The sequence below is a fragment of the Larus michahellis genome, chromosome 3 (assembly GCF_964199755.1).
Source record: "Larus michahellis chromosome 3, bLarMic1.1, whole genome shotgun sequence".
NCBI lineage: Eukaryota > Metazoa > Chordata > Aves > Charadriiformes > Laridae > Larus > Larus michahellis.
This window is the reverse complement of record NC_133898.1, coordinates 35,122,514-35,146,667: the sequence shown is the minus strand read 5'-3', so window position 1 is coordinate 35,146,667 and position 24,154 is coordinate 35,122,514. Positions and strand designations below refer to the sequence as shown.

Below are 24,154 nucleotides of genomic sequence, written 5' to 3'. Positions count from 1 at the left end.
ACTGACTTTGCTGGCCAGAGGCTCCAGCCATAATTGCATCAGCCTTATTTGTCAGAACAGTGGGACTCAAACGAGTTTCTTGGAGAAGTTGCTCTTCTTTGTTGGTTTAATGTTGCAATTTCAGTGCACAGTTTTTCTTCTCTAGTACACACACTGTTAGCACTTGAGAAAAGTATTTCATTTTTGTTCTTTTCCTCCCTGAAACAGTACTTTCATCATTTTCCTTCATGTTTCTTGTTGAAATAATAATTTTGGAAGAAGTCTATAGCAGGAGTGGGGTATTACTTTGTAAAACATTATTAGAAGTGGTTTGGGTTTGGTATGTGTTTGGATAGGGAAGAAGCCGAGCCATAGTGCAGTTTTCACTTTGAAGTATTAATGAGTTACGATTAAAGGATGAGTTCTATCTATACACCTCCTGAAACTGCATCTGCTAGTGCCTAAGGATGGACAGTGAGCAAAAGGTGGAAGGATGAGCATTTGCAATGCAGAGCCCACTGAGTTGCCCTTTGGAACAGAGGAGTGGTGACAAACATGATGCTGGCTGCTGCTTCTGCATCCTCCTCCTGCTCCTCAACATCCCTCCCCAGCAGCAGCCCGTTACCCATCGTGCAAACAAGGAAACAAACGGACTCAGCCCCAGAGCCATTGGGAGGCACTTCGTTTATCACCCTTTGCTTCTCAGCACGATCATTTGGTAGGAGGGAAGAGAAGATGCTCTCTGGGGATGGCCAGCACAGGCTGGGGATTTATCATTTTGTGTCCCTGCACTGCAATTATAACTACACGCGCAGGGGCCAGCTCCTCCTCAGTACAAAGCAACTGACTTCAGGAAATTACATCAGGGCTGGCATTTAAAATACAAAAAATACACAATAATATATTTGAATAGTATGCACTTTGACCATAATGACATTTAGGGAAGGAAAAAAAAAAAAAAAAAAAAGGTAAGTGACCATCTGCTCCCAAGCTTGTTTCTGCTGTGTAAAGAATGTCAAGGGTCTTTTTTTACTTTTCCGGAAGCAAACAAATGGTTTATTCAGCAGGGATCATGGCTATAGCCCAAGACAATCAGCCAAGTGTGGGTTCAGAGAAAAAAATGACTTTTCAGCTCTAACCCCAGACCCTCCTTTCCATTTTTTTTCCCAGCTCATTAAGTTTGCATTAACAAAACATGACCATTCAAAGGCAGGAAGGCTATTCAAAGCATTTGTATTCTTAAATGCCTCCAACAGTGAAAGACAAACACTTTACTTGTATTATCAGATGATTAAGTTTGCTTTTCCATGTATATAAATTATATTACTTATACAAACACATGCAGAGGACAGAGGATCGCTCACATCAGGGCTGCAGGTTCAAACCCTTATCGTCCTAGCTGAGCACTGCGCTTAAAGATATAATCAGCATTAAAGCACGTGATTATAGGGGTTTGTTGGATCAGAGTTCAACTATTTAATTAAAATTACCTTCATCCAGCTGGAGGAGTCTGTGATGCGGGCTGGGAGGAGGGAGGGAAGAGGGTTTGTGCTGCTGTGCACCCCCTCTCACATAACCCAAAAGCACAACTGAGGTGTTTTGCAGACACCCTCCACCTTCCCTGATAACTCAATAAACCCCATTGCGTGCCTGCCTTCCCCCTTAGCAGCCCTGGCCGCGGCAGGCAAGAGGAGCTGGCAGATACAGGTTTCTTGTAATAATTAATGCTTACATTTCAAAGATGGAGTGCGGAAAACATGGGCACCATCAGGCAGGTGAAAAGTACCTCCAGGGACCACTATGCTGCTGCCACCATCTCTTCCTTGCCTGTCCCCTGTGGGCATCCCCGGCAGCCTGCCCAGGGAAGCCCAGGCACGGGGGGCTGCACCAAAGGTGCTCACGTCTTCTGCTGTGTCCAGGTTCTTTATGGTGGTTGCAAACACACAGTCCCAGAAGGTGTCATCTGAGCTAAACCCCTGAAGCATGTTAACTACCTGAAGATCCTTAGTCTGCAGCAAAGAAATCATAGAATGGTTCACCATTCATAGAATCATAGAATGAAATCACCTAGTTCCAACCCCTCTGCCATGGGCAGGGACACCTCCCACTAGACCAGGTTGCTCAAAGCCTCATCCAGCCTGGGCTTGAACACTTCCAGGGATGGGGCATCCACAACCTCCCTGGGCAACCTGTTCCAGTGCCTCACCACCCTCACAGCAAAGAATTTCTTCCTAATATCTCATCTAAATCTACCCTCCTTCAGTTTGAAACTGCTACCCCTTGTCGTATCACTACACTCCCTGATAAAGAGTCCCTCCCCATCTCTCCTGTAGGCCCCCTTTAGGTCCTGGAAGGCTGCTATAAGGTCTCCCTGGAGCCTTCTCTTCTCCAGGCTGAACAACTGCAGCTCTCAGCCTGTCCTCATAGCATAGATGCTCCAGCCCTATGTGCTGGGCATCATTGTGGTGGCCCTACTATGCCCTGTATCAGGTAACTTAGTATAACTATAGTAATATAAATAATAAAAAACAGTCCCTCATACGGCTACAGTTACAGCATTGTAGCTTGCTCCCTTTTCTCCTGTGAAAATCACTAGCTACTAGTACACAGAGGATATAACACCCATCAGGAGACTCATACATCAGAAGCAATTCAGTTATTGCCACTAGCAAAAATCTGGTTTGCTTTAGAAAGAATCTATTTTGCAGAAGAAAAACAAATAAACCCATTGCTACTGCAAGCTACTCCCAGAAATCCCCATTGTCTTTCACTTTGGCATAAGAAATTTCAGCTTCAGGTGGAAAAAAGTTGAGAAAGCTGGGGCCAAATGAAAGCAGGTTAGCATGAGGAGGTGGGGGCACAACTTGGTTTCCAGTAGGTCTGAGGTCACTTTATCCAGGTAGTGGCACCACACGTAGACTTGACAGAATTTTCCAGGTCTTAAAGGGCTCAGTTTACCCTGATTTTTAGGTAGACATTTTGTCATCAGCAATGCTTTTCAAAAAAGCTGCAAACTAAATTTTGAAATAAGGATGCGTTTCTTCTTTTTTCCTGCAACTTTTTCCATCTTTACTAACGGGAGTATCTCAGTTCCGGCACCATGACAGTATAGCAGGGAGACTGGAGTGCAAATATGCCAGTTCAACTTTAAATTAATAGCACATTCAGCAGAACAAAGTACTGTAATATTATTGTTCATATTATAGTTACATTTATGGATCCCAGCCAAGATTGTGCTCATGTAGCACTGGGAAGCCTACAAAGGAGGCAGAATCCCTGTCTAGCTGTGATCGAGAGATCTTGAAACACGTCAGAGAGCCACAGAAAAGCACAGTGCCCTCCCCGGGGCGACTGTCAGAGCTACAGCAGAACCGGGAGCAGAGCAACCATGTCCCATGTCCCAGTTTGATGGGTCATCCACTGTTTGTACTACCCCAGGGCAGTATTTCTTGGCATCAAATTTTGATTCAGTATTTTTCAGTCCGTGTCTCAGTGTTCACCAGATTGTGGTAAATAGTTTTTATTCAGCTCTATTTTGAAAAAAATTCTAACCACCAAAGTAGAATTTACTCATCAACAAGAAACTTTGAACTGTAATGGCAAATGCTTATTGCAGTGTTTATGATAACCTTTTATGCTAAAAATAGCTCTTATAAACAAGCTTTGATTAATTCCCACTGTCAGGATGTGCACTGTTCCCAAGTTTAAGAACACTTTTTCCGTAGATGCTTGCTCATTTCCTTCAGTCCAACCTCTTGGAACGAGTCTGAAGGCTCAAAAACCAGGCTCTCTGTACAAGAAATAACTGCTCAGGTGTAAACAACCTCCTAGTAAACAGCCTATACTCCTCTCAACACCTTTGATCAGACTCAAAGGGGCCTTTTTGGTCAGTTCAAGAGGTAGATAGTGAGCAAAAGGGTTTTTACTGCAGGTCACACTGTCACCTCCACAGAATTTTCATGGCTTTGTCTCTAATCCTGGATCCTACAAGTACCAGAAAGTTGCTTGGATATTGTGCATAACAGACATCAGGCTACAGCTGCCACTCCAGAGGAGGGTTGTGAAAACTGCCTGACGCCAGTAGGTAAAAGTTAGGGAAGATCTAAGAGCAGCTCCATCCTGCACCAGAGAGCAGCTTTGAGACAGACTTGTCTCTTCCTGGTTTCTTGTTTTGCATCAAAGGAAAGCAACTGATTTTTTTTTTCCTTTTTCTTTTTTTCTGTTTTGACAGGGCAGTACATCCTGTTCAAGGGGATATTTTCAATGTGTTCAATAAAAGCTTTCAATTTAGATACATCAAGAAAAAGCTACTCTTAAACTTGAAGCTTCCTGAAGGGCTCTTATCTCCAAGTGCACAAGCAACTTTGATAAAGAAAACACTTATGTTAGCATTGTTTTGATTGCAGAGATTGTATCTAGCCAAATCATTCAGACGCTGCTCCCAGGAAGCTGCTTTGAGTCCTGCGGCCATCAGTGTTGAACGGTGGGACGCAGCACCCCATCAGCCCAGGCTTCCTGAGCCCCATGGGACCTTCTGGTGCACCTTCCCAGAAAAGGGACATCACTTCAAGCAGCTGAAGCACTCAGCACCCAGCTCCACTCTCACTCCTAGCAGCCCAGTTGGCACAAACCTTTTTTTCCAATTTAATAAAAGCAAACAAGTAGACATGCTATTTTTAAAGCACTGTTTTATGCCACAATGGTCTGAGATTAGATGCAGCTTGTCCAGACATTCAAAAAACAATGCCCACATCATTTCTCCCTACAGTTTGTCCTCTCCCTTAAAAGCCCAGAGAAAAGCTATTTTTTCCCTTCTGCTCCCTGCTGGCTTTCCGGCTCTGTTGTCTCCCTCCCTTGAAACAACTTCACACTGGCTTCCTCGTGGCCTCCCTTCTCCCAAACAACTTCCCGTCTGCTTTCCCGTTCCCTCCCCATTTCTGCTGCTGTCTGTCTGCGTAGGACCAACTCCCATCCAGTTTCCTTTCCTGGATCTCTGCACAGAAAAGACACCCGGGTGGACCACACAATTGGGATGGGATTAAAGAAAGCCAATAAAATTGTGTTTGGCTGATTAGCCTGACTGAAAAAGACTGTAGTCCTGGCACACAGAAACTCACTAGTACCAAAAAGTTCCTGTAATGCCTTTAGCATCAGCGTGGTCCAAATAAACACTTAAAATTTTTAGTACCACATGCTAATGCCTATACAGGCTTCCTAAAGTCGATTCTCTTCCCCATATTCAGACAAAAAGAGACCATCTGAGGCAGCCTCAGCAACTACCACGATGTTAGCTGTTAAGCAAGATAGCCATTCTTTAGCAAAATACAGTTATTTCTCTTTTGCCACCTATTAACTCCCCCAGAAGCATTAAGCTAATTTACTAGCTATACTAGAGAATAATAGGGGACAAGTACTGCTATAAATTTTTCTGACTATACTAAAGGATATAAGATCCCAAACCCAAAAGCTCCACTACCGATAAGCATCAAACAGTCTATTTTCAGCAGCAACTTTATGGGATCAAAACCTTTCCTTGAAATGAACAGAGATCAGTTCTAAATTTATCCCAAACATTTCAATGTGACGATGGCAAAAACGTATTATGCCAACGGAATTTGGAGGCATCTTGAAAAATATTTAAGACCATCATAATTAAGTGATATTTCTACTTAGCATTCCAATTATACTGTGTACTGTTCTGTGCACAACATGGAAACAGTATTATAAAGCTATTGTTTCAGTTTGCTTCCTGTGATACTAATCTCAATCAGGCCGTCAGACGAACAGCCTGCATTTCTAAATGTTAAAGGCTTCCTCTCCAACATTCCCACACAGAATTGCCTACTGTGAAAATCAAAGGGAAACGTGTTACTAAGTAAAGCAGCAACTTTTATAAAGCAAAACCTGGTATTTTTTACCCTTTTGAACTCTGAGATATACAACCAGCTATTTCCTATTATGATAGGATACAAGGGCCAAGCTCGGGCCCTGCAGCGCCTGCAGGAGACGTGCACCCTGCAATCCAGAAGCCGGGATTTTCCGAGGCACGTAGCGGGAGAGCTCTCAATGAGGGCTCAGATTCGTGGGCTCTGCCATTCACCTGCTGGAAGAATGTGGGCATACATTTCCCTAGGTCTTGGCTTCCTGACAGATAAATAATCATTATGCAGACACAGCTAGTAAAACAGCCCGGGTTACACAAGTGAAAAGCCCTATTCCAAGTCAGGGAAGAATAGGAAGGGGCATGAGACACTCGATGCCAGAGGACTGAGACTGGCGAGCTGCCTACAGCCGTCTCTGAAATCCCATCTGGAGCATCAGCTTGCAGTAAGATGAGGATGCAGTCCTGGGAAGGCCCTTGCTCCCTCTGCTCCCAGCAAAACTGCTGTGAAATGAAGAGATGCATTCGCATTTGAGGATTGTGCCCACAAACACTAATATAAAATAAAATCTGCTGTACCAGTAGTTTTTGATAGAATAAATAATAAAAATGCTAATCAAGCGGTATTTTTTTCTTTACTACCTTTTGAAGCATTTTTCAAGCTGCACTGCAAGCCTATTTTAGTGATGTTCTGTGTGTATATATATAAAAATATGCAGTAAATGTTATTTTAATGCCCCAATTAATGACAAAACAAATACTCCCACTTAACTCCTGTTTACACTAAGTGTCTAGCCCAAATAATCAAAACTATTTCCATGAAGACAACATAAAGCAAAGGGGGAGGCTGCAGGCTGGGGCAGGCATTTGCTTCTCATGCACGCTGCAGTTCTCCACCTCCCCATTTTCCCAGTTCCGTGTCAGAGATGACACAGTAACCCCCCGTGCTCCCCGTCAGTCGAATCAGGCTCCTAAAATGCAATGCAGAATTAATGGCCAGATTCCAGTCTGCTAAACATGCGTGTGAAACGGGGACAGCTTTGCTTGAGGCTCAGAAAGGGTTTAGAGCAAAAGCCAGAATAAGAACGGAGCGTGGACGGGCGTCACACAAGCCCAGTGTCCATTTGCTCCTCACTCTTGTCAAAACATGACGAGCAGCAAATTTCTTCATCTGAGAGCCAAAAGGTGTATCAAAAACGTATCACTTTGAATTAAATCGGACGGCCTCCCAGTGAAAGCCAGTGCCCTTATAAACACTGACATTATTCAGAAGCCCACCATCAAAGACTTAAATTCTGCTTTTATAGGAAAAGATCAGAAATACAGCAACCATCAAATACTAGCTGTATTAAGCAGCTATTGTACAGCAATGGTGTTAATCAGTCCTGAAAGGTGGTATTTTTTGAACAAAGCTCACCTGCCAGAAATGCCTATATTCAATTTTACAGCCTTGTCTCCCGAGGGCAAGAAACAGTTCTCAACCTGATAGAGATTTACTCTGGCCAGAGCAGTACTCTACACCTGTGAACCTCTGGAGTTTCAGCAAGCGTAAACTGTCGGGGTCGGGCAATTGCATGAGGAAGAAATAATACTCTGAAGTCATTATTCCGATAAGGATAATGAAACTTCTCTCTCTGGTGCTACTTTATTCCAATGCCTGATAAATTTTATCTTGCAAATACTCAGGGCTTAAATTTTCAGCCTTCTTGTTTAGATTGGCTAATTTAAATGATGGCTATACTCAGAAGAATATAAGTAGCAGATGAGGTCTTTACCAGCAAACAGTGGTTTTCTGGCTTGAGTTCTTTCATTTCAGTGTATTCTCATTGTCAGAAAATAACATCCAGCTCTTCCAGAAAATCAGTCTCTTTCAAGTACCTTAAGTTCACTTCCTCAGAATAGAAGCACTAGAGATTTTAAAAACTTTATCTACATCCCCAGCGTCTAAAGATGCAGCGATGGACAAATCTGCATTTGACTAACAACAGATATTTTAATGAGAGGACTTACTCCAAGTTTAGGCTGGGAAAGTGTGTCAGATTTAAGGTTAAGCAAATAACTAACATAGAGAAAGCCTGAAATTTTAAATCACATCTTGTCACTACTGTAACGTTTCATTTCCAGATTCCTTTCTAACTGCTGGGTCCTGGTGGTACTTCAGGAAAATGTAAACCAGCTAAATCACATTGTTTTTCAAACACTGTCACAGAAAAATCATATATGTATGCGTATGTATGAATATTATATTGAGTTGTCATCACTATCAAATTATATGAGCCTAAGCCTTAACACTAGAGAAGCACTAAAATGAATGTTTTATCTGTAGATTTTTTCCTCGCCAGAAAATGTATATGTATTTGAAAATCTCACTTTAAACTTAGCAGTTTATAGGTAAGCAAATGTATTTTTCTGATGATGACAGCATCAAACTATTTCATGTCAAGTTTCACAGACACACACATTATTTGTATTATCTGTTACAGCCCTTCAGAAGTTTGCTTTTCCTACGCTGTGCCAGTCTTTAGTTCATGCCATATAAATATTTGAAAAGCTGAAGCTGTGTTTTTATGAGAAAGTTACTAACAAATTGGCTTGGTGTATGGCACGTTTAAGAACATTTGGCTATTTATTCAACTTCTTCAGGTATTAAATTACATGACAAAATCAGAGATGATCTGCAAACACCGTTCAGCAAATAAACTTTTCACAGAAGTAAATGTTAAAGCCACATTCTATAAGCTAAGATGAAAATTCCCGCATTTTATACAATAGTCTTATCAGAACCCAAAAAAGCAACAAAAAAAAAAAGCACACGGAAGCAGAATTGAACTTGTCATATTTCTCAGACTAACCAACAACAAACCAACACCGTGCTCTTCCACAAATGAGATACTTCCTAATAACATTTATTAAAGTAATTGTTATGGCATGACTCAACTTTTCTAAAGAGAGGAAGTGCAATCGTGACCTTATCGGGAGTTTTGCCATTAATGAAGGAAAAGATGAAATTTTGGGTTTACCTTCCACAAACAATGCAGGCATTGTTTTGTTAACATATTCTGAACACTTATAGGTCACTGTGTGAAAGTTCCCCCAGAAACATCATTTGTTTTCATTGATCTCACAGGCTACTCAAACCACAGACTTGCATCAAAGTGATTATTCAAATATACATGCAAAATGAGAACACTGTTAATTTTATCAGTTTTCACAGGCTATGAAAACGATGCTGGTTCACATTTCTTACTAGTCCAACATGAGCAAGATTCTGATTACATAGAATGCATTCATGTTGAGTATTTAAAAGTTGTTTACTTTAGCTATCTTAGTCTGTCTTGTCATAAAAAAATCTACCTACTACTGATTACCAGTGCATAGCACAATTAGTCCTTTCAAACAAAATATTGGATGTTCAGAACTTCCCAGCTGCCTTTCAAATGCACTGGGCACAAACGTGCTTGCTATGCCAAAAAATAAGCGTACTTGTTCCAGCATGGAAGTTTAAGTTGTACGTTTGAATTCTGAATCTTGTAACTGAGCTTAATAAACCACATTCAAGAGTTGTGAGAGTTTTTAGAGGCAAAGCTCATTGTTATTATTTTGTTAATGAAGACCCTATAAAACTATATCACTCAGATTTTTCTATCCCAATTAAAATACATAAAATACATAATCCTGATGAAAAAAACCCCCACCAACCTACCTTTAAACCTAGTTGTATCCTTACAACACAGGCAGCTGTGTTCTGTTCTCACTTTAGGACCAAGTACTCAGAGAAGAACACGCACAATTCTTACCGAGCTGCCATCAACTAGCATTGACAACTTCTTTCAGCCAGATCTTACCTGAAGACAGAAGCTTGTGAGTGCGTAGGAAACTGATTGCCAGGCGCATTATGGAGGCCTTGTCCAGGTGGGAACTGATGTTGTGAGGCAGGGGCAGTTCATGTGCCAGTTCATAGAAAACTTCAGTTTCTTTGCTTCTTCTGCATCTTGCTGCATCTCTCGATTTCTCCTTCCTCCTTTCAGAACTGCTCCTGGTAAGTAGAGAAAGAAAAAAGCATTTCTTCAAATCAATTCACAACCTGAGAGAGGCATTTACAAGAGTAAACCTTCTCAGCAATGAATCCGTTCTATCAACTGGTTTAAATCAACTGACCAGACTTTAGTATCTATTTACTCCTTTTAAAATGGAAATTAAGAAAGGACTGCCACAGCTGGAAAGGGCTCCGATTCTACACAAGTCAGCCTTTGGACACCCTGGATCCCCATTGAGTGTAACAGGATCAAGATCTGCCTTAGGAGAGAGATTCGAAACGAAATAGCAAACTATCATTCCTGGGACTCAGGAAACGTTAAAAATAAAATTTTGTTTGTTCAATCTAAATTAATTGACTTGAAAAATACTCTGGGATGACGTGACAATCCATTTTAAAGCTGAAACAATTACAGTGCATATGACTGTGTCGTAGATATTTCAGTGTCGTAGAATTTCAATAGCTGTACCTCACATTAAAATAAAAGTAATAATAGGGTATCAAACTATGTTTGTATATAGAACTGTCCCAGCTTTTAATCCAACACTGTTCTGGAAAACGACCTTTTCTTGACCATGAAGGATACAAAATGGGAAAGAAAATACTGTTGTTTGCAAGAATAGCTTCGTAGAAACTATTCTAATTAAATCACCATCTCTCCATTGTCTATGAAAATAGATTCCTTCTTGAGTAAAATAACATGACTGATAGAGTCAGCCTCCGTCAAACTCCACAGAGAACAGAAGTGCAGGAAATAACGAAGGGGAAGGCATTTTATGAAGCAAGTATGCAAAATGAAGCCACTGAGGGACATAAAGCTAAATTTAACACACGAGAAATATGAGGGCTATACGTATAATGGATCTGGGATAGGACAGTTTAATAGGGAACTTCACTGACTCTAAGGTTCTTTCATAAAATATAATTCTGATTTCAGAACATGAAGAACCTGAACCTATTCAAAACTATCAGCTATTTCAACCCCATGTAGCTCTGCTGATGCTACAAATTTCCTTCACTTGCACAAGTTGAGGTTTTGCACCTTAGTCCCGCCAACACAAAATATTTATTTTCAAGCAGAGTCCTGTAATGCTGTATCAGTGAAAACAGCACAGCTTGGATGAGCACAGAACAGGGTGCGGAGAAGATCAGCCCTGCCATTTTTGCTGTTGGGGCTGCACATTCATTTCTAGAATCACCAGTGGCAGCTCTCCGTTTGCAAGGCCGCCTAAAAATGAAGCAGCTTATAAGCCACTTTTTTCCAATGTCAGTATAAAATAATAAGAACTAAAAATGGAGCAACTGGAAAAAAATAATAGTCCTATCAAAATGGGATATTTCAATAAATATATTCTTTGTGTGAAGATAAGGAAAACAAACATTAAACGCATCACTTAATCCTAGAAATGTTCCAATCACAGCTGGTCTTATATAAAACTGCATAAAATAGAAAAAAGAGTATTAATAAATAGTAATGTATTCTAAAGAAGACAATCATTTCTAGAAGAGCTAGGCTGTCTGCAAAAGCTTCTAGCATGGAAATTGCAAGTGGCTTCATAAATTAGAAAGGAAAAAGAGTCAGGGTGTGTATTAAATGCTAAGAGTAAAGTTACAGAAAGGTGTTTGCTGGGCCCTAGGCAAGGCTGGGCATTCAACACGGTTATCCAAACCAGAAATGTGCTCACCACACATCAGTAAGGCCCTCGTGCTGCAAAACACGTGGAGCTAGTCATATGTTTAGGGATCAGATAGGTGCCCGCCAGTGGGTGTGCTAACAGGGCAAGGGGCCTCATAAATGCTTACGGTATCTTCTCAAGATCCATGATCAGCCCTCAGCAAACCTCTTTCACAATTATTTTGCCTGAGGTGAATATTTTCTAACATGGCATCTGTTACAGGAGGTACGCATGGGATGCGGCCTACACACATTTTGGTACATAATGGCAGGATCCAACTTTGGTAATGACTTCAGGGCATCGCTGAAGCGAACATTGACCCGCCCAAGTTTGAACATAAAGAATCAGATATTCTCAAGGTGACACTAACTCCTTACTTTTATGATTGCCAAGTAAAAGTCGTACTACATCCACATAAAAAAAGTCCCTTCATACAGCTGTCTGAGAACATACAACAGAAAATGCCCCATGCCCTCCCAGGGCAGGTGTTGGGAACGGGAGGGCTATGTGAACTACTTACACCGATGATTCTTTCAGAAGTACGTCTTGCTCTCTATAAAGAAAAATGTCTCTACATTGTGCCTATAAAGATGCCAGACTAGGAACAAATCTTTGCCGTTTCTAATTCTACCAATGAAATAAAAGAGTAGAAACAAAACAAAACCAAACAGAACAAAGACTACATGGGAACATTTGTGAGAATTTCCAATTGCAGCTTAGAAAATTTAACTTGCACCATAAATGTTTGAGCTCTGCCGTAAATCTAGAGGCCACAATTTTCACATTAGAACCAGCTTGGGCAAAACAAGATCCAATCCCTCCTCGTTTAAATATGGAACTTTGGGAACCAAGGCCAAAGCCGTGTCGCAATTCCTGCTGTAAAAACGGGTTGTATAAGACAGGGTCTCTCATGACGCCACTCTGGCCACAAAGAAAAATATTTAGTTTTGCTAACCTCTGTAAATATAATTTTGAAGTGTGGCTAATGAGACAAGCTGGTTTCATTAACCATGGGTTGCTCAAGGTTTCTAATAACTAATGCTATGAGCAGAGAATGACTTTTTTTTTCCCTCTGTGCTGCAAATGCTTTCCCTCAACACTGCTTCTGACTGTCATGCCTGTTTCTCTGCAGAGAGACATCGTCGTTTATGACACACCGCATGAGAACTTTCTCACATCAGAAAACAGGGGGAGGAATCGGTCTGCCTGGTTGATTTCAAAAGACTTTCTTGCTCACCCATTATCATTTTAAATAAACAAACAATTTGCTTGTCAAGCATTTCCCCCCTGTAGCTTCCTGCACCTCAATGTTCCTCCCCATCTTCTCTCCCCCAGCACAGCCTCCAGTCGCGTTGTGACTGTAGCCAGCCCAGCACAAGCAACACCAAGGGGGGTCCAAAACAGCCCCAACACCCCCTGCTGCTTGCCCTACACAGCTTCCCCTCCCTCCCAGCAGACATAGAATCATGGAATCATAGAACGTTTTGGGTTGGAAGGGACCTCAAAGATCATCTGGTTCCAACCCCCTGCCATGGGCAGGGACACCTCCCACTAGACCAGGCTGCTCAAAGCCCCATCCAGCCTGGTCTTTAACACTTCCAGGGATGGGGCATCCACAACTTCCCTGGGCAACCTCTTCCTGTGCTCACCACCCTCACAGTGAAACATTTATTCCTGATATCTAATCTAAATCTACTCTCTTCCAGTTTTAAGCCGTTATCCCTCGTCCTATCACTACATGCCCTTGTAGAAAGTCCCTCTTCAGCTTTCTTGTAGGCCCCCTTCAGATAGTGAAAGGCCGCAATAAGGTCTCCCTGGAGCCTTCTCTTCTTCAGGCTCAAAAACCCACAACTCTCTCAGCCTGTCCTCATAGGAGAGGTGCTCCAGCCCTACACCTGCTTGCTGTCCCTCCCAGGGACACCCCTGTCACAGACGGTCCTTCTCTGCTTACTCGCCCTGGTTGCAAAAGCCCCCAAAAATTGCAGTTGAGTGACAGAATTCTGGCACAAAAAGCAGTATTTTCACAGTTTTCATTTACAGGCAGCAGGACATGAAGTCTCTCTGCAGTTAGCCCCATTTTATGCCTAGGATTAGCATTTTACCCAGGCAAAGCTGGACTACCCACAACTCGAGAGTGAAAATGTCACCACTCAACAGCCTGCCCTTTTGAAGGCCAGGAGGAAAGGCTGACACCGAATCCCCTTCGCACATCATTAGGGCAATAGAAAAAAGGCCCAGGCTCTAGCTAATGCATGAATCATTCCCTCCTAGCACATAAACCACCCACTTATGTGGCAAAAAAAGAGCACATGTGTGCGTCACTGCTGGGAGAAAGTGACGCAAGCAGGAGCAGAAACCTCCCTCACCCAAACCTGTGTCAGATTTTTAAAAGCACAGAGGGGAGAGAGGGGAGAAATGACCACAAATGAACCCCCCCATATACTAGTGTAAGGCCCAGAGGTATGGCAGGGGAAGCTTCCCAGGAGCTCCCCGACACTCATTCCTTCAGGAATCCTGGGATCTGGCAGCATCAGGCCCCGCTCAGCCACACGTGCACCCCTCACATTGCAATCGCAGCATGACCATTCCCTACAAAACAACTAGGAAGGAATGGAGACATTCAAATCTCTGCCAGAAACAGGGTGACTGAGCTGAGGGATAGGCCCGGGGACTCCACTCAGGACTTGGCTGGGCAGAGGCTGGTCGGGAGGCTGGAGGAGAAGGAAAAGGAAGGCGCCGCTTCCCAACAAAGATTCTCCCAGGGCTGCCAGACAATGCTGTGGGGCCACAGCACTCACACATGTGCAAGCCGAAGGGAGTGGAAGAGTTTAGGCATTACAGGCAGCTCCCTGCCACAGAACACAACTATGGCACTGTACCCCCGGGACGGCTGCTTACATGATTTCCCACTCCCTCCTGGCCATGTTTAGTTTGCACTCTAAAAATAGAATTTATGGGCCAACGCATGTGAGCAAAGATGACAAGCAACTGGCAAGTATTTGCTCTCTCAGGTGAAGCTCCTGAATTTTCAGGAGCAAAAGCTCTCCATGCTTTCTCCCAAGAACCCAAACAACAAACCAGTCCCCAAGGGTACACCCACTCACGGGAACAGAGCATGCAATCCCACCCGCTGGATGGAAGCATCTGAAGCAGTGTAAGAATGCCTTGCACAGATCCCGGGAGCCGGATTCCTATCCCCTTGCTCATCTCCGACAGCCCCTTGCGACACAGCTTCACTGAAATCAGCAGGAATGACTGCAGACAAAGGTCTTGCACACCCAGGGTGAAGATCATAATCTCTCTTTCCAAAGCCTCTCTTACTGCAGGACTGGAAACTCCAGGCACAGCAACTTATTGGCAAAACCTGAGGCCCCATGTAACCCACCTGGCTTAAATACCCTTGGAAAATATCATGTCATCTTAAGGATTGTCACTCACTGCTGTGATGGCTCTGGACTCTGGCAGCTGGGAAAAATGCTGGGGCAACCAGCCCTGGCCAGGGGCTGTGCTGCCGCCACTGCCCTCCCTGCCTGGGCACCCACAGAAGGTAACTGTGACCCACACACAGCGGGGATCAGCCCCACAAACACTGGGGCAAACAGACCACCCCCCGCACAGAATCTTAGGCGCAAGCATATGGTGTCACTTGCTGGTCTGTAGTAGGGTTAGATACCCACACAACCCTCCTCGTCTCAGCAGAGAGGGACTGCCCTGACATTTCGGTACTGTTTCCACTGGCTGTGACCATACTCGCTCTCTGCAGTCTCAATCCTACCAGTAATTAATTCCTCACAAGTAATCCCTGCCCACCAGCTCCACCCATACATCTCCCTGGTCCTTCCAGCATGCAGTTACCCCCTCAAAGCCCTTGGTACCCACTCAGCCAATAACGGTGCCGGATGGTCAGCTTCAGCGATCTTCCCTTCTGTCAAGGACATCGGTGGCCTCCTTTAAACTGATGGAGGGGACTTGCTGAGATAGCAATCTTCTGCTCAAGGTTTCGCTGCTCTCAACAAGTCTATATGGGTCGATACTTCGGTTGTGTACACACACGCTTGCTTGTTTAAGACTAAGCAGCACAGTAATTGCACCGAATTACACTCCCACCTTGTAGGCTCCAGATCACAGAAGCTTTTAGAGAAATCGTAATCCGCACCTTGCATAAAAATACCTTGTATATAATCTGGTAGCCTTCACTAGTACATACATACTGCATGACACGTTCGTACAACGCTTTGAAATACACAGTTCAGACTGACTCGCTTCAGTTTACTTCATGATTTTGGTGACCCTTGGACTTTGCTTCAAACTGCCATGTATGCAAGTCAGTAAACCAACAAGCATATTACTTTATATCCAATGGCTGGTTATTAAATGTATCTAGCTCCAGCACTTTAAAGGTCAAGAATCCACAGTTAATTAAGCTGTCACATGAAATTTCTGTAGTAAGTGTGCATTTCAAACAGTTTAGAGTTAAAGCTTCAAATGCTAACTTGCAGAACAAGAAAAATACGTTCTAGGGATGCAAAGATAAGAAAATACAGTACAAAAAATGAAAAACATTATGAGACATTTAGCATTAAAAAGACTTTCTAATTCAAACCAGTAAAAACTCAATAAAGATATTTTAACAGGCAGCACTCTTAGATAACAACACAGATTTATTTCAATCTAGAAAATCCATATTTTGCTGTGTGTTTATATTTTCCTTTGCCTTCTGCTTGGCAAATGCTTAGATGATTTAAACCAGCACAATATCTAAACAGGAGTTTCGCTGGCTGTGAGGCACTCACTCCATAGCTATCTTGGAACCACACTGCTTGCATAGACACCAAGCAGCCAGCGGTCATGCTTACTTAGCCTTAAAATTCCTTTTAAAAGTATTTGTAACCATTCTACCTGACGAGCAGTTTATTCTGGATGGCATGCTGTGCTTTTGAAAGCCCCCCTCCGGTAAAGTAATAAAAGTGACCATGAGTAAATAAAAACTGTTACAAACAGCAATTTACTCGCTCACCAGGAACTTGGGCCAAACTATGAAAGTTGTGAATGAAACCCATACACAGTGCCATACAGATCCCTCCTTATACCTCTTTCCAGTGAAAATAACTATTTCTAAAGTCTGAGAAGACCCCAGATGCTCAGGTTCAGCACAGCAGCAAGGACGATAGGAAGGGGAAGGACATAGAGTTATTCTTGGATTAAGAAGGAAAAAAACGGCTCGAAAATACATGGAGTGCTCATGACTGTTAAGTGCTGAAACAGCGTTGCCGCACATTGGGATATGGTACCCAGTACACAGACAAACGACGCCAAAATGAGGAATTCATTAATAGAGGAAATGAGAGTTCGAAGGTAACAAGAAAACCTACGAACAGAAAGGGCTATTACAAAAATAAGGAAATGAAATACCTTCCACCCTTCCTTTAAAGCTGCCCTAACTTACAGTAACACCACTGACTCCTTGGTTTGATGGGGGGATTCCTAGTGCTTCTGTACATACCCACTAAATAACAAATCACTGCTAGTTCTGTAAAGCTTGGCACCAGCTGCCATATCAATATGTGATGCAATAATTTCTTCAAAGTTTAAAACCACAGGCAGATGACAGTCAGGAAAATGAGAAATATGAGCGTCTCAGGGACAGACCAGGGAAGAGATTGTGTTAAGGGCGAGGAACTCATTTCCATTCTCATTAGGCCTTTTCAAGGGATGCTTGGCACAATGACAAGGGGCTTGGCTAGTACAACTAGAGTATCAAGAGATGAGGCCTTAGTGAATACCAGACTTTTGCTGTCACTGAGCATATTTATGATTCACTAAGTCCATGTCATCCTAGGACCACCACAGCTGACAGTAACACAGCCAGGAATATGTTTTCTTCAATGGGGAACACACCAGCTCTTTAGACAGGATAAATTTCATATGAACTTTAAAACCACATGTAAGACTGGAACTTCTCCAATGCCTGAAGCTCTGATGGTGCCTTTAGTCTTAATAATTAAGCTGTACTCGATTTGTATTTTATTTATTTTCATAAACATTCCTGGCTAAGCTGCTGAGACAAAAAGCATTACACCGATACAGTTTTAAAGTGCTTATACCACTAGCATCTTTTTTTTATACCACTAGTTGCATTTAAAGATGCTACTAAAAAAAAAACAAACACTTTGCACCTGCAATTAAAAGTATCATTGTGAATACTGAAGTTGTCACTTCAGCAGCGAAATAGTACTTTGGGAATTCAATGTTGAAAACCTTACTGAAGCTGCAGGAACACGTATTTTTTAAAAGCATGTAGGTTCACAATATGTCACCAGAGTCTGATAAATTTAATCACAGTAAGCAAAACAACGTCTACAGGATTTATGTTCTACCATTTTCTCTCTAGTTTTATGAGTACCTTGAACCAGAAAGATAAGTATTAGGATTTCAGGAGCCATTAATCTGGTCCTGGATTATTTTATGATGCTGCCGTGAGTGCAGCCCGTCCTGCAGTCGCCACGCCAGCATGAGCCTGGTACCTCAGAGGACGTGCCGAACACGTTGCTCCCGGGGCAAGGCACAGCCCCGTGGAACCACGGGAGGAGGCCCACAGCGTGCAGAGGAGATGCCAGGCTGCTGTTTGATCAGCAGTTAGGGCAGACAGAGACATTGCCTTTTTGCCTTTTTAACCCATTCCCTGCATTAGGGCTAGATGGCAGAGAGACTTTTCTCACGGCTTAGTTTTCAGGCAGAGCAGTTTCCTGCTCCAAGTCACTGCACGCTCAGCAAGCCCCAGTGCCGGTCATAGAAAGGGTCAGGACAGCTCTGGATCACTCCTGTAAAGCTGCTACAGCCCACACTTAAAACAGATAAGCGAAACACTTCCTCCATCTTCCCAAATAATAAGGAACTTTGGAGAGAAACAAGCAGCCCAGCGCACGGTCAAATCGCAATCAGAGGAGCACAAAGTCAACTAAAGTCTGTCTTCCCCCCCCGCCCAAGACTCATTTTGCACTGCTCTGCTCCATCAAGATACGGGATTGTGGATTCCTTCCCTGTGGCAATCAACTCTTTGATACCAGCCAAGATATGGCAAGTTTCAGAGATAACTTGTGGACTAAAAAAGCCCACCACCAAACCCACTAAACAAAGCTATAGAAAGGACTGTTTCAACGTTGGCCAAAACTGAACTTGCTTTCAAATCAGCAAATTTTTTGGGGGTGATAAATGTACCACTCTGCTTTTCTTTATAGTTTCCACTTAGACATTCAAGAGTCCCTGCAGCACAACTAGAGCTGGGATCGCACTGCAGCAGCAGGGATAAGGTTATGACAACGCACAACCCCGAGATCTCTATCAATGATTTGTGTTTGAGAGATTACAGATCCTTATCTTGTGGTATTTCTTGTAGCAATCAGTCAATTTTGACAGCTAATCTAGAGGTCCATACATATTGTTGCTCAGACGCTCAGCAGGTATTGCTAAGATCTGTTTTCAGATAACCCAACTATTTACCTACTCTAAAAAACACATACCAAAGGATGTGCTTTATCTCTTCACCAGCGGGTTAAAGCTAAAGGTGAACGAAGTGCAATTCACAGGCCGGAGGGGGGGCCCAGAAGTTAAACTCAAAACCAGACTCATTTTTCACATGGGGCACTGACCACATCCCAGCCCATACCAAACCACAACCAGCATTATTTATCAAGATGGTGCAACTACAGGTAAAAGAGGACAATTTTTCAATTAAGCTTTATTTCAAGCCTAAGGGACAAACACTGCCATCACATGACTTTACTATCAGTGGCTCGCGTACCTACGCTTCAGCCTCCAACCCGTTCAACCGTAAACAACTGGAAGAGTAATGCCAAAAATTGTTGACAAATCCCAAGTTTTATGATCTCACGCTGTGTTATGCCTTGGGCAATATCCACCAACATTTGTGGGTGGAAACCCTGGCGCTTCAGCAGGCTCAGACCAATGTCCCACGACATTTTATCTCGTGGCGGTGGCACATTGCTGACAGGCTCACAGAAGGGGCCCTTGTGGGTAGGAACAATGAGAGAGGCACACACAGCACCGGAAATTGGGTGGTGACCACCAAGGGCTGGAAAAAAAGCCTCTTTCAAAGGAAGGTCTTTGAAAACATTCATTACACCCCACCCAGCTATTTTCACTACAATATTTCAGTACATAAAAACAACACAGAGAAAACAAACAGCCCACCCTTCGATATGTTGTAGGTTCTCCAGCCCCTGAAAAGAAATCAGCAAGCCATAAAGACGCAGAGATCTTCACCAAACAGAGCCATGTAAGAGGTCTGCAAGCATCCACCGAAATCTCCACCACCACCTTTCTTCTCTCATGCATCTCAAGGCTGTCTATGTAAGCAGACTCAACTAAACACCTTTATTTCCAGAGTAAAGTCATCAAAATTTTAAACAGTATTTGCTGGTAAATAAAGGACAGTGAGCATTTATAGAGATCATAAAGTAAATATATTGTCACAACTTTAAAAATTGTTCTATAAGTGAATGACCCTCCACAATGCATTTCAGCTGTGATTTTCTTTTGCTAATTCTGCCAAATAAAACAGTGGTTAGAACTAATAAAATATTTAAGATAAAACAACCGCAAGACAGAAAAGGAGCTATGAAATCAACCCATAATGAAACAGGTCTCGGAAATCAGCAGATAGTGGAGGCCAGTCTTTGAAGGTACAGAGGCTGTGCTCTCACACAGGCCTGTCTCCTGGTTACCAACAGAGCAAAGATCAAGCAGGTGAAGTTCCCCCACCTTGAGAACACAAGAAGAGGTGGTTCTTCTTCTAAGGCTCTGGGCTGCTCTCTGATGATGCCCTCTGCAGCACCCAAGTTCAGTATATAAAGAGGGCTCGAGTATCTACAAAGGAAATTTGTCCACTTCATGTCACTTTGTTTCAAGCCCAAGGCCTCTGCGTTGGATGCTCCAAAGACAGCAGTGGTGGTGCACAGCAGCTCAAGATGAAAATGCTTTGTCTCCTTTAGAGAACGCTCAGAGTGATCATCAAAATTATTTTGCGCCATTGCCTGTTAATAAGCCATGCCTTGTTCTTCCAAAATGGCAAACCTTCTATACACTCTTGCTAATAAAGTTAAGAAAACAGCTCTTGCAATAAAATCTTTGTGAAATAATGCTGATCCTTCTTTACCTTTTGGACCTTAATCATTTCAATGTGCGCTTGGTTATGATGGAATTTAATGGTTTCTCCCCCTCCATCTCTTGGCCACTTGTAGCCATCCATTCACAGCAAGAAGATGGATGTCCAGAAAGACAGATTAAACAGCCACTTCTTTGGCAAGCAGGGAATAATAATTCTTGAGAATAACAATACAGACGCTCTAAATTTTGATCATTCCATGTAATGCAGTTTCCTCCACTTCCTGCAACAACGATCAAGTGCAGATCCTGAGAGCCAGGCTACATTTTTTGCCCTCTGGGGTGTCAGTTTTGTCTGTACAAACATCCCGGGACACAGCTCATTCTTAGTTCCTGCTTTCTTTTCAGGGGGCTGTTATTTTATACAGTAACTCTTTAATTGTCCATCTCCTCTTAATTAACGCATTGGGTAAACTGAAATAGGGATAACTTCCCGTGCTGTGATTTTAATCTCTCATTAGTATTTAAGCCTGACACTAGTTGGTAAAAATCGAAGATTTTTTGAGCTGGGGTAAATTATATTCTCCCCTTACTATGAGGGAAAAGGATTGAACCAAAGGGTCAGGCCAGAAAACCAGCACTTCAGCAAAGTTAGGAAGTTTTTCTGCATTTCCAGCTAAACTCAGGGGCTGGAGCGATACAACTTGGGGTCAAGCAGTGCCTTTCCTGCCCACCTCACGGCACACACCTTCAGCCGCTGGCAGAGCCCCAAGGGGCCCTCTCAACTGCTGACCTGCCTCTCGGCACCCACTGCCGCGGCAGAAGCCAGGGGGGCATCGAAACTCCGGTGCTCGAGGAGGAAACAATTGTGGTCTCTCCACACTCAACTGCAGTATTTCAAATATTTTAAAAATTAAGGCTTGGTTCTGTAAGGAAATGGCTGCTAGCTCTTCTGACACATGTCCCTGAATAATTACTCGCTAAACACAAACTTTCAAAGGGAACTGATATAAGGGCAGTCTGTGTTGTAATACAAAGTGAATAACTGGATGCAGCCTTTCTCTTTTGGTGTTCCTTGCTTTATTGTTTCCTCTCCTTCTACTGCCTACTGACTCCTTAAACTTCTACGCATCCACAATCAAAGGATGATTACTCTAGACAAAAATAAATGATGATGATAAATGGGGAGCAGCAAAGGTAGGAGGCATTCAGCGTGTATACAATGGTAAATTCACATGGCCACATTTCTTCATATTTTCTGGTTTATACTTCAGAACTGTGATTTACCATATCAGTATTTTGTCGTTATTCCTGCTGGAGCTTTTATTCTCCTTAAAGGTAAGCAAACAAGGCACATACGCGTATATTGGGCCCGATTCTCATCTCCATCATGGTCCCATCAACCCAAGACAGCAGGAGGTGGGAGTCCAATAACTCTAATAAATTCTGTTTATGACAAAGGTAGGTAGGTGAAACTCAGTTCTTTCAGAAAAGAAGCCAGGCTTTTTTGTTTAATTTGGTACAACTCACAATTGTCAGCTTACTTAACAAGAAACACATTACAACCAGGCAGGTCTTGGCCATCTATCAGAACTTTGCATCTGTTAGGGTGTGGTACCTCCCTATTTCACTATTTTGATTCTAACTGTATAGCAGCCAAATTTCTGACAAGAAAGACCAAGATATGCAGGCTGAAATGCATGCAACTGTATCAGTACATGCATAAGGGGTCACAAGAGTTACACAAAACAGATGGTACTTCCCAAGGCAAGGGTGAGGGTGCTCTCATCCGCTTGGAGCTGAGAGTCTCAATAACCACCAATACTGTTTTGTAAACATACCTTGTGCCTCCTTACAGCGGTCCTTGGAAAATGCAATTTTTATTCTTTTTGTCCTTTGCTAAATTAAATAAAGTAATCAACTGAACTGCACAACTTTTCCAAAAATGACTAAATGACTGCTTTCTCAGGAGAAGCAGAAAGAAAAGGGAAAAAAAAAAAAAAGAAGCTGCACTCACTGCCAAAACTGATGATTTTGCTATTACAAAACACAACTGGGATGGTACAGAGGCCAAAGATGAGGTACACTGAGAAACAATTGTACCACAGCCCTACACCAAAGACTCGCGCAGAAGAGGGATGAGGCAGGCACAGAAAGAGCACCGTGTACCCGGGCTGATACAAGCTGAATCCTAAAGGTAAAATTGCTTCTTGCATTAACATATTCTTTTGAATTGTATTTGTATGCCAGTATAGTTAGCTACATTTGTACAAAACATGCTTCTATGGCCAAGAGTAATTATAAAAAGATTTTTATTCCTTCATAGACAGAAAGAAAAAAAAAAAAGAGAAAGTCCTTTCACACAAAATACAGAACATGAATAAATATTTAACTCTTTTACGGGAACAGCTGTATGCTACTGTGAAATACATTTAAGACTAAGAAACCTTTATAATGCAATGCATATGGAAAACAACAGTAATAATTAGAGCAAGGCATAGCACACCCAATGGGGTCAATCTAAATTGTACAAATATGATTTAAACTTGATTTAACATAGTTTTTAGTCAATGGTACATTTGTAAAATAACAAGCCTTAGAGGAATACACTTATTTACATTCTATTCATTTTATTCCCAACGTAAAAAAAAAAAATCTTATTCATGTTTGTATGTAACAATAATCAATATCAACTTTTCCCCCTCATTCTTATTATCATTTCCTCATACACGTAATGGACTTCCACCAATTTCTGTTGACCCTCCCACTAGTCTTTTGAAGAAAACTTGAAAACATTGGAAAAAATCTCCAAGGACTCCAAAAGAACAATAGTCATTAGCAGAACAATCGCGCATGGGTGAACATTTCAACCACAGTTTCTCCACTTAGAGAGGTCCAATACCTCAGATCATAAGAATCAAATAGGTGATTTTCATCAATAATACTAAATAAAACTTAATTATCTACCAATAAATGTTTACCACAGCTGAGAAGAGGTTGTTTAGCTTTAACCAACAAAAGCTGGAAAAACCCCTTCTGAAAGGGCAGTAAAATTGACCCACGGTGTGACAATAGGCAAGTCCAGTGATCTGCTAAATTTTCAATTAAGCTTCAAATCAGAGTGGAGATAGGGCGTAGGCCCATGCCTCTGCCGACGCAGGGATTTTATTCATTATGATTATAGCATGTTTTATTAAAATCCTGAACAAAGACATGTTTCCCTGAAGCTCTGGCTTACTAACAGCTCTGGGAGAAGCATGAATGACAGTGTCAAACCTCATCAGCCCAGAAAGGAAGAAAAATGCCAACAACTTGTCTAACCTGTAGATCAGAGGTTGCAGGATTTGCTTGAAGTAATACAGTTTGAATCTGAGCATTTCTTTAAAAGAACAATCAGGTCAATTTAAGCAACTTTCAGGGATGCAGAACCAACCCACTGTAACATTTAGCAGGTTGCTG

At 42.4% G+C, this 24,154-nt stretch overlaps 2 protein-coding genes across 5 annotated transcripts in view; one reads left to right on the top strand and one right to left on the bottom strand.

The window, feature by feature from the left end:
- The window catches only part of TMEM247 (transmembrane protein 247), a 139,000-nt gene extending 129,323 nt beyond the window's left edge, over positions 1-9,677 (top strand). The window contains exon 8 of the mRNA XM_074579647.1: positions 9,621-9,677. The gene's annotated coding sequence lies outside the window, so the exon portion shown is untranslated. The remainder of the gene's footprint in view (positions 1-9,620) is intronic.
- Positions 1-24,154, bottom strand: part of EPAS1 (endothelial PAS domain protein 1) — a 119,517-nt gene that overhangs the window by 27,341 nt on the left and 68,022 nt on the right. For all 4 annotated transcript variants that reach the window (XM_074579640.1, XM_074579642.1, XM_074579641.1 and 1 more), the window contains exon 2: positions 9,706-9,896. In XM_074579640.1, the coding sequence (XP_074435741.1) occupies positions 9,706-9,896 (191 nt within the window). The remainder of the gene's footprint in view (positions 1-9,705; positions 9,897-24,154) is intronic.